We start from the raw sequence: 11,112 nt of genomic DNA on the forward strand, positions 1-11,112 counted from the left end.
CCTCTGAGCTGCAGAAATGTTACGGCCTTGCTCTTGCAGCCTTACAAAGGCTTCTCTGCAGAGGTGGAGTAGTGCTTAAGGCGTTTGTTCATGCTGTTTCAGTATCTTATATAACTCTACTTTACTTAACTGGGATTTTCCATTTCTTTTAATTACCTGAGAGGGATTTCTGCTCCTAGGATTACTGGGAGCTGTACCTTGAGCAGTACTAGGAAGCCAGCTCTGCTGCGGTCAAACTAATGGTGTGATCTCTGTATCTGGCTGCCTCCCTCCTCCTGTGATCACTGAAGAGGCTGCTCAGTGGGAGAACGTGGATCAGAGCAGGGCTTCACAGGTCCTGCTGTATATATCCTGGTAATACGTGTCAGCTGCTGCAGCACTGCTGCTTTGGCTGTTTCTGGGTGTAGCAGTAATTTGTGCTTGGCAGCTTGAGTTGGAGGTTGTAAAGCACTATATTACATTTTCCTTTGTACTTCCCTGTCTTAGCTTGGCCTTGAAGCCAGTATGGAGAGCAGTGTGCTCTAATAGCTTCCTGGGGGAGTTGCTTTTTGCACTTGTCATTTGCTGCTGTGCTCCATGTGAGGGCTTGGTTAGAAGTACCAAGTTCCTTCCCTGTCCTACTTTATCCTTTACAAAAAGAGAGGGCTGTATGAAATGGGTACAATGAAAATGTTACTTCCTTTTTTATGTCTCTGCCATGCAGAAATGGCTCTCCTATTCCCCCTTACGTGATACTTAAAAACTACTTGCTATGTCTTAGGCAATACATCAACCACGTTTCCCAAGTCTGCGGCATTACAGTTGCAGACAGAAGCAGAGGTGAGAAGGGGCTTTACAAGTTTGGAAGACAGAGCTTTGAAAGAGACCAGATGATAGATAGGGGAAGGACAAGGATAAATGAAAACTTGAACTAATGAAAGCGGAGACTACCTTGGAATCAAAGAGGTCCTGGACATGCTGATACTACAGGACTATTATAATAAATGTGGGAAGGGGGAGCGAGGTGGGACTGGGATTTAGCTGCTGGGGACTGTTGCCATGGGTGTTACAGGCAGGAGCAAGGAGAAACTCACCTGAAGGAACTCCTGCCAGGAGCTGCAAAACTGTGCCTTTTGAGCAAGTCTATCAGCCACAGGAAGGCAGGGGAGCTGCATGTTAGCAAAGGGAAAGGCTTTGTTCTTTCCCTATGCCTTGTAACTTTAAAAACCAAACAAAAAGACCCAAAACAACTGGTCTCTTGTGGATGTGTTCCACAAGAATGTGACTTACTTACCTGAAGCAGCTTTACAAAAAAGGCTTGCAGCAAAAAAACTACTGTGATTAAAAAAGGGGAGGAGAAAAAATTTCACAAAAATATTAAGGAAAAACTACGTTGAGTATATGCAGGTTTAACCCCATCATATCCAGCCCTGCAAGGGGGTGAGACGTGCTATTCACACCTCCTACTAGGGGGAATGATGAGTTTCTTAAACAGCTGGCAAGGAGAGGGTTAAGGTTCATCCTCCTGCCACAAGAATAGTGTGGAGAGAGACCTGAAATGGCATTTCAGTGCGCTCCAAGGTGGCTGTAATTAAAGAATACATCATGGACAGAGGTGAATCATGGGTAATGAAGGTTACAGCTCTCAAAACAAAGTATGGCATCACCTTTTATATGCTGATCAGGTGCAAAACCAACTAGATTATGTTCTTGAAATAGAGGTAGCTTGAAACCACCAAGCTGAGGTGTTCCACATACCAGAGCAGTCGTTCTGTTCTGTGAGCGTCTCGTTAGCCATGGAAGTGCTGCACACATCTTACAGAAAGCGCTTTATTTAATTTGTTTCCTTAGCCTAAAAAATGAAGCTGTATACATGGAAACCCAGATACATTTCTCATGGACAAGAGAATAATAAAGGAGCGTGTGTGTGAAAAGAAGGATAAGATAGAGCACAGCATGTTCCTGCAGAATCTGGCAGCAGAAGGACAACATGGAAGCAAAATAGTTTGCTGACAAACTAGAAAGGCAAGGTTATTGTTGCCTCTGAGAAAATACTCCCACAACAAACTGGAGTCTCAAATCCGCTTGGCAGACAGATGGCACCAGGATTGTTTGATACCTGATGGAAACGCTTAGCACTGACTTTTCCCATGCCAGCCGTTTTCACCACACTTATAAAAGTGTGTATCGCAAGCTTTGTTCCCAAAGAGTCGTATACACCACCTGGGTTCCGCAGAAAACATCTGCCGAAACAGTTGTAAGCAGAACTTGAATAGTTTTTAATTCCAAATTGTTTCTTTGGGTCAGCCTGGTCTCTCACTCCAGCTGCTTTGGCAATGGCACCTGGACAAGGACAGTAAGTATTAGGAGGAAGAAATTTCTCAGTCTTATTTCCCAAACCCCTTTAGTTTAATAGAAACCTTCAGAAACTGTAAGAAGATCAAAAATACAACAGCTGGGAGCTCCAAGGAGCTCTGGTTGAGAATTTATTTTGTTTGTAATTCCCCAATTACTTGCTGTTTGCAGTGCTTAACGCTCAGTAAATAAATTTGCAAGCAATGAGTCCCACCATGGAGCGAACAAACGCCCAGCTCTGCTCAAGCAGTAAAACCCCATTTTAGAGAGGAAGCTAGGGATATTGAGGCAAATGAGTTACCAAGATCACGCAGGCAGATGAGAATAACACCCTAAGGCCCCAGATCCAAACCATGTGGCCCCATAACAGAGGACCAAAAAAAAAAAAAAAAAACCCACCCCAAAAAATCCACCAAACAAACCCCAAAACCCCAACACGTGTGTCCATTGCTTCATCTTTCCATGGGCTGCGATAGCAGTTGTTATCTGCCCCATTTAGGATGGACCATGAATTGAACCCTCCGCCCCAAACTCCACAGCCCTCATTTGTAAAAACTTCCCGAGGATTTTGGGAGGAATGGCTGGGGTTCACTATTGCTTCCTGGCACCCAGCAGCACCCGGGTTTCTTAATTATTGCTGTGCAAAATAAGGGCTGTGGCCAGCAAAGCACTGGCACCGTCATCCTCCATCTTTCTGAGAGGAGAGGAGAGGAGGCAGCAACAGAGCAACCTGCCGTCACAAGCACCGTCTTGGCACATATGGATAAACCATGACCTTTACAAGAGCAGGTCTTGTCGTCTTAAACGTGGCACTGAAACGCAAAACCTCGACTGGCCTAGAAAGGCCAGAAATGTCCTGAGGAGAGGCCCTGGCTGCAGCCAAGTCGGACTGGCCAGCAGAAACCCACAACCCCAAAACTTGGTTTGAGGACACAATGGTCACATTAAACCTGGACCAGGGTCAGAGGTCACTGCAGGATCTGCCCCTGCCAAAATTTCAGGACAAACTACTCTCTCTGGAATTACTGAGGGATAATTATTTCTGTGTAGGTATTGATGAAAGCAAGATGTGGCCCACTATATTAAAATGTAAACATTAAACAAAATATTAATTACAAAATAACTACTAGACCATTTTTAATTGCAATGGATTTTCTGTCCTCTTCCTCTAGCCTTAGCAACACAAACAGATGCATCAACATCACTAGCTACAGATAGGTCTTTTAGTATTTCTTGAATAATGGTGCAATGCAAGGAAATACAACATTTCAGGAAAGCAAAAGGTTAAATCTGGTGGCCAGCATTTTTGAATGGCCCATGAATTTGGCATCCGAGTAAGAGCATCACCAGGAGGCAGTTATCACAGTTTGGGACTTGGATTCTCAAAGCCATGATGATGTCGAGCTCACATTTGCGCTTGAGTTGCAACCACTGAGCACTTTCAATGGCAGAGATTTACTTGAAAACGAATATAAAAAATCCTGTGGTATCACTGCTTTCTTCCTATAACCTTGCTCCATCTTCACTGCTAATGGATCTAATTTCTTTTTTCCTATTGGCACTAGAATTTTGCAGTTGATTTAAATAGGGAAAAACAAAATCGAACGGCAGAGGGTCACTAAAATAAATACTCTCCTTGTTACCAGGTGAGGCCGGCAGGAGCAAGTCTGCAGGCTGTGCATCTAGGCTAGATTTCAGTGTGGGCATATCTGTGTGCCCCAGGTGAATTTGGCCCCGATCCTCCCTGCTTTTTATCAGCTTATTGACAATTTTTTAAACCTGATGATAGTAAAAAAAAAAAAACAAAACAAAAAAACCCCACAATTTGTATCTTTTGCCACCAAACAGTATTTTAGAGGACCAACTATTTTATCTGAAATGTTTTTAGGCAACTGTAAAAATGCGTTAACATGTTCAGGCAGCCGAGAAAAAGCATCTTTTACTCATCCTCTTGTTAGAATTCAAAATGTAAGGCTCAAGTGCATGGAAAAATATTGTAGCAAGGGTTTTTGCAGTATCACTGTTAAAGAAAGTAACTCTACAGAAAGAAAATAACTCTTAAAAAAATATATTAAATTCCCCCTCGCGCTAAAGCTTTTAATTTCGTTTAAACCAGACCAACCGAAGGCGGTTCTGGACCACGACCCTTCTCGCTTCCCACTGCCTTGGCCTGGCGGGCGTGTGGCAGCGCCGAAGGAGCGCGGTTACTCGCCCCGGCCAGCCCGGGGGGTCTGGGCACCCACCGCAGGGACAGGGGAGTCTGGCCAGCGCGTTACTGGAAATCCAGTTCCCGCCTCCGTGCAGTTTCTTAAGTGACCTTGGGTAAGTTATGTTGCTGCCAGTGTTTCAGTTCAGCCTTTATCGAGTGGGGCAAGCGATGGTGCTTTTCTGGGGAAAGCGAGAGCTAAAGAAAAACACAGCTACTGAAAAGTAAAAAACACGGTTAAAAAAACAATATATGGTTTTTACGGGGGACTGAGGACAGACTAATGCGAAAAATAATACCTGTTGCTCTCCTGAAGCAAACATAATAGCCTTTGCCTATCGTAACTAATATGCCATTCCTAGTTACGCTAACGCTGAGTTTCTGTGATTTTGTTTGACTCCTGAGTGAATTCGCTTTCTTTTAGCTTTATGGACGCAGACAGGGATGTGCGAGGCTGCACCCTCGAGGGTTGCTGCCATTTCTGTGTGCGAGCCGGCTCCTTCGCGCACCCCGCCGAACGGCCGACGTTTCGAACGACGGCACCGGGGCGCTGGGCGAACGCGATTCCCTCCCCTCCCGGCCACCGCTAAGCACTTACCGGTCTAAGATAAGCGACGTTACTCTGACGAATGTCGTTTAGTAGCTGATCTCTGGGGGTTATTTCGACGAGAGGCGGTGGCCTTCTCCTGGGAACCGGTTTAAGCGTTTTGATGACGTCTCTGAGGTTGGTTTTCTCGGGGGGTTCCACGTACTCCGGCACGGCGGGTTTGCGCTGAATCTTCTTCAGCTTCACCACTCTGAAGCTGACGGGCTTCTCTCTGTGCGGCTGCTCGGGGGCCGGCTGCCTCGTGCTCTCCTGCCTTTTGCTCAGAGACACGGCCGTGGGGATGGGTGGTTTCGGGGCTTGCAGAGGTTCGTGCATCCTCGGCTGGGGCAGCGGTCCCCCCAACATTTCCCACATCCCGGGAGGCAACCCAAGTCCGTTTTCCAGCATCGCTATCAACTCCCTCTGCTCTTTCATTTGCTGCTGCCTCTGCTCCTCTTGCCTCTTTTGCCTCTGCTTGTCCAGGTTTCTGCTGAGCAGGTTGGTCACCACCATCCTGGGGCCCGGCAGCTCGAAGTGATACCCCATTTTAAGGAGGGTGGGGTTGGCTTTCAGCAGCCTGGCGATCTCCATTTCTGCCTGGTGGCCCAGCATGCTCCGCTGGTTGTGGAAGCGCAGCTCCGTCAGCGTCTCATTGTACTGCAGGCACCTCATGATGGCAACGATCCCTTTCCCAGAGATGAAATTGGAATCGATGTTCAACGTGGTGATGCTCCTGTTCTCCCGCAGCATGTTGGCCAGGGCGAACGCCACGTTGTCATCGGCCCCCACGTTGGCCAAGCTGAACGTTTTCACGTTCTTATTCTTTTTCATGGCATTGACAAAGTCTATCAGCATTTCTTTGGGGATGTTTTCTATGTTGTTCAGGTTGAGCTCTTTCACGTCTGGGTTGTTTTTTCGGACTTTCTCCAAACTCTCTTCTAAATTGGTTTGATTTCCTGAAGGCCTGGCACTTAGCTTCATGAAGCTGGTATCCAGTGCTAACTTTTTGTGGATGTTTAATTTGGATATTTTCTTTTCATTTTCATTTGGCTTTTCTGTGGTTTCTTCTGATTCTGTACCTGGTTTCTTACTTGTCTGATCACTGTGACGGTTCTCATTGGTATAAGTCTCCTTTGTTTCCAATTCAGTCTCATCTTCCCCTTCCTCCTCTTCCTCCTCCTCTTCATCATCTTCCTCTTCCTCCTCTGCTTCTTCTTTCTCATCCTCCTTCTCCTCTCTCTCCTTATGGCTTCCATCTTTCTTTGTCTCCCCAAATTGCGTTCCTGAGTTGGACAAGCGCTCATTTTTGTAATGTCTCTCTTTTCCCTCTACTCCTGGCATCCTCCCACCGGCTGCCTGGCCGCTGCTGCAGGCCTTTGCTTCCGTCTCCTCCGCAGCGCTTCTCTGAGGAAGACAAAACCTCACAGCTGAAATAATTGAACGTGGCTTTTTTACATTAACTTTCTGCTCAAATAAACATGTAGCGGCTGGATTTAGATACCTCTATGCCCATACATTATAGAATAATCCTTAAAAGTGTCATTGCCTGTAAGTCAGGGCTGTGCTGGCTTGCTTGGGAACCAGGAACGGTTGTTCTTAAAGTGCCTGCAAACCAGTTTCTCATCTTTGCCTATTAAATTCAATCCTGACAATTAAATTCTGTATGTATTTAATGCTATGTTAAGGTGGTCCTTGAACCCTTCTGGGGGTTAAGAGTCTCTGATCCAAAGTCTCTTTCTGGATTTTGTGTAATTTTGATTGTTTCCTTGACAAGAGAGAAAGTTTATTTTGTATGCCACAAACCATTAGAAATCAGTATTAACCACTGACTGTTTGCTCAGCCCAAGGAGGAGTGAAGAGGGCACGTCGTAAGTAACAACAGCGGAGTCATCCAGCACATGAGACAACAAAGCTGCCTGCTCTGGTACCTGCCAGAGCATCACAGCTAAGGAAGCATGTCGCTGAAGATAAAGCAAAATCTCAGTTTTATTTTGAGTCCAGAGATAGGAAACTGGACTCTGCACACAGCTGCTGCAAGGCAGTGGGGCTTCTAGTATCAAAATAAAACTAGTTGCAACCTTCCACCATCTCCAGAGACCCTCCTCGCTGAGATTTTCTTTCCAAGCATCTTTTTGCAAGTAGATCCTCCATCACTGAGGAATGCTAATAAAGCGCTAATAAAGGTCAAGATATTTTCCTAAAAGACTGGCACTAGTTCAGGCAGGGCAGAGTCATGGCTTGTGCTTCACCAAAAGCCAGACAAAATGGCCACAGTCACTTCTGCCCTCAGGGCTGTGGTAGTAGATGGGTTTAGTATGGGGATCCCTTGACCAGTTGTGAATGCAGCAGGCAGCTCTATACTCAAAGTCCAGATTTAACCTCAGAAGCGTTAAAAAAAAATTGTTTCTTTGAGGGTAAGAGTGTTGCAGGAGGGAAAAACCACAGATTTCCCTCCCCTCTCCACAGGCAGCCCATGAAATCTGCCCTGGGAAGGCCCTGACGGACTGTGCGGTTGGTTGTGTATTAGCAAAACCACTAGTGTTTAAAAAAAAAATTAAAAATCAGTTACCTAAAATTCCCTTAGGTTCAGGTATGGATGTGGTTCATCCGGCCAAGTTTCCATTCTATTAACTTATTTTTAAGTGTAGCCCTCGCCCTGAAAAATATCTAAGTATGACCTTAACTTTATTTCAAAGTCATAGTGATAGTAGAATAAATTTAAGTACTGTATTGAAGAGAGTTGGACTAGTTTGTGGAGTTTGCATGCTTAGTCATTAGTAAATGTTTCACATCGTTAAAATAGAGTGTTTTGGGGTTTTGTCCTGTATGACATTAAATTCTGTCAATTAGTTTAATACATATGATTAATGTATGGAAAAGCAACATGGTGTTGTTCCATACGCAAAGTCAAACGAATTTGAGTTACATCCTCCAAACTGATTTTATGACAATGTCTCAGTGATTTGCTTTACTGAAACAGAATTATGATACTCTTATATTAAAAAGCTTAAGTAAATATTTAGGAAAAACAATTAAAAAATTACTAATCCTGACATCAGTCCAAGCTGGATCCTGACATTGCTGAGGCTTTTAGGATGAATTTAAATTTGTTTGTATCGTACCTTACGTAAGGGACAGAAGCAGAGACAGGTTAAGGTATTAAAGCTATAAAACAGATCCCACAGCAGATACATAATAAATATTTGTGATTTGTTGCTTGTTACCTCAGAGGGCAAGAGGGTGACGGGAACTCTCTCGTCCTCGAGCATGCGTCTGGATGCCTTCTGCCAGTACAGGTAGTCAACCAGGGACCTGTGGTCGAAGCTCCCCGTGGGAGGTTTCTCGGTCTGGTCCCTCTGTATCATCCCAGTTGGGACTTCGGGGTCTGGGGCCATGACTTCCATCTCACACTGCAGCTCCTTTAGCTCCTCGGGGGACAGGTTTGCCAGAATTTCATCTTCATCGATGTCCTCAGGACACACTTCTTCATCAGCGTTTTGGTTGAGTTCAGACATGTTTGTTCTTCTCTCCTTCCTCTATTATATTTTAAACCTAAAGAGAAAGATAAATTTTAAAAGATTTTTTTTTTTTTTTTTCCCCTCACTAGTAGTAGTTCATTCGGTTAAATCCACAACTTCACGTTTTGGTCATGAGCTGTGGCAGCTCTCGGTCTCAGTGAGGGAGACAGACCGTGCAGCTAAGTCTATATTAAGCTGCACTTGGCTGGATAAAGAGAATTTATGGCGATGCTGCCATGCTCCATTTTCAGCAACCTGTCAGCTGCACAAACCCTTCTGACATTTCAGTGCAGCTGGTGCGTCCCCCATTGAGTAAGGCAGGAGACGGCCATTTTCTAGAGGACTCCTGGGGCACTACGCCTTTCAGTGCTTCACCCCGTGCCTGAATCGCCACAGGCGGGTAGAGCGACATTAACGGTACCTGCGAGGCGTGCCGGTGAAATTCTGCACCGTGGGAAGAATCAGCAGCAGGTCTCTGTATCCGTAATGTCTCAGATATCTCAAAAGGGCTGGGGACTGCAGGCTCTTCGCTGCCTTTAGCCACGTCTAAACCCTGACCGAATATTGTGGGTGGTTTTGGCGTGAGCGCAGCCATTGTGCAATCGATGAGCTCTCCCAAATGCCGGATCCTAGTTAAGGTAAAATCCTCCAAGATGGAAAAAAGGCAGGTGAACAGCTGGTACAACACACACCTTGTGCTTGGGGACAGGGGTTCCTTGCGGCGACGGGCACCAGCCCTTTGAACGTTCCCGTAGGGAGCATTTCCCCATAGCATTTCCCACAGCACACCCATGTCCTGCTCCTATCCAGTCTGCCCAGCGGCAATGCCAATGCCCAATTTCTTGACTGGCCTGTCTCTATCGTGGATGTTATTTGTACTGTCAACAGATCTTGGCTGACAGTTCATCTTGGGTTCATCCTTTTCCTACTTTTTACCATTTTTTACAGAATTAATAAGCAACTACAAAGATCTACTTTGCTAATATTCGTAGAACTGATACAAGTATAGAAGATTAGCTGAAATCCTTTTTTTCATTAAGTATCCATTCCAGCTAAGAAGTACCTCCTCCTTTGTTCAGAATATTTTATAGGCTTCTAAGTTTACATGGTAAACCAGAAAGCCACATCATCTCCAACACCACTATGCTCATGGCTGCTTTGTAAAAGCAGAGTAGCGTGGGTGGGTAATTTTACCACTACAGTGCAATTTCAGTACACCGCAGTTTGGACTGTTCATTGGATTAGGAAGATTTCTCTCATAATTTCAAATATTCTTTGCAGGGGGTATCAAATCAAATCCTCACCTTGCAACTGCGAACGCGTCTTTCATAGGAAAGAAACCACAGACGAGAGGCTGTGAAACCAAACCCCACCAACTTTTAAGCCATATTTCTCGCTACATCTCAACCACGCTCTGCTGGAGTCTGCCAGCATCAAAATAGTCTCTGCATGACGATAGTGTCTCTTTGCTGTGTTTTGTAACAAGAAACATGGTGTTCAAAGCCCTGTTAACCTCTGTTAAAAAGCCATTATCCAAAGGTCCTCATTTAATTAATGCTGTTACACAGCGGGGAAGAGGGCAAAAATTTAAGAACGAAATAAGCAGTAAAGGAAAAAATAACAAAAACCCAAGCCAAGAATGTAATGGCTCCGTTTGCCCCTTGGGTATTTCAGGGGACATCCTTATTTTATATTATGCAGTAGCAAGCACAACAGCAGACCCACACATCAATCTATCTGGTCTAGCAGTTTTAACCCCCAGCGATTGCTGTCCATAATAGAGTCCATAAATGGTTTCCTGATGTTATCAAATAAATCAATGCTCTTCAGTAGCTGGTATGTTATTCTCCCAAACGATGCTGTTTGGGTCACAGAAGCTGTCTATTCAGTGGTTACTTATCGCTTGCTAATTTCTTGACTGTAAATAAAGCCCCTGGCCACCTTCTTGTATTTCCATGATCTTCAGCCAGGCCATCTTGGGCCATGGTCTTGTCAGATCTACTAAGTTAAGTAGGGTCAATCCCATGAAGACCTCTTGAAAAGGAAAACAGGGATACTGAGAACACTATCAGGTATTTGAAAAGCAAGTTTTCTTCTAAATAGAAATATATCACTTGATACCTCCATTAGGAAACACTATACTTCTGGGAGCGATGCCTTCTCTCCGTCAGATGCAGAGCGAAGGGCTGCCCAGTGACACCTCTCCCGGTGACACAGGTGCTAATCCCACAGATTTCCAAGGTGGGTATCGCATTTTGCCTACTTTAGGTCTCCTCCATAAATTACCTCGAGTACAGGATTCGCTTCCTTCTCTAACATGTTGCTTAGCGGTTTGGTGTGCTGGAAACGGCACGTTAAGGCAACAAACAAACCCTCCAGGCTGGGGACACGCTCACGACCAAATCTAGAAGTCTTTCCAAGGCAAAACTCCCATCTTCTTCCCAATTATGTTTGTGGGTATTCCCCTT

General features: G+C 45.1%; 1 protein-coding gene across 1 annotated transcript; it reads right to left on the reverse strand.

Moving 5' to 3' along the window:
* Positions 1–1,795: 1,795 nt before the first annotated feature.
* LMOD3 (leiomodin 3) lies at positions 1,796–8,846 on the reverse strand. Its single transcript, XM_052779154.1, has 3 exons — positions 8,351–8,846; positions 5,139–6,530; positions 1,796–2,322 (listed from the first exon to the last, which is right to left on the reverse strand). Exons 1-3 carry the CDS (start codon positions 8,639–8,641, stop codon positions 2,296–2,298), a joined length of 1,710 nt encoding a protein of 569 aa, XP_052635114.1. The 5' UTR covers positions 8,642–8,846; the 3' UTR covers positions 1,796–2,295.
* Positions 8,847–11,112: the final 2,266 nt, after the last annotated feature.

Source organism: Harpia harpyja, chromosome Z, assembly GCF_026419915.1.
Source record: "Harpia harpyja isolate bHarHar1 chromosome Z, bHarHar1 primary haplotype, whole genome shotgun sequence".
Classification (NCBI taxonomy): Eukaryota; Metazoa; Chordata; class Aves; order Accipitriformes; family Accipitridae; genus Harpia; species Harpia harpyja.

What these genes read in the sequence shown, in the direction of transcription:
- LMOD3 (XM_052779154.1), bottom strand. Translation starts at nt 8,641, where the DNA reads ATGTCTGAACTCAACCAAAACGCTGATGAAGAAGTGTGTCCTGAGGAC. An exon ending in TCACCCTCTTGCCCTCTGAG is followed by an intron (nt 6,531 to 8,350) that starts GTAACAAGCAAC and finishes TGTCTTCCTCAG; the next exon opens with AGAAGCGCTGCGGAGGAGAC. An exon ending in ACGTCGCTTATCTTAGACCG is followed by an intron (nt 2,323 to 5,138) that starts GTAAGTGCTTAG and finishes GTCCTTGTCCAG; the next exon opens with GTGCCATTGCCAAAGCAGCT.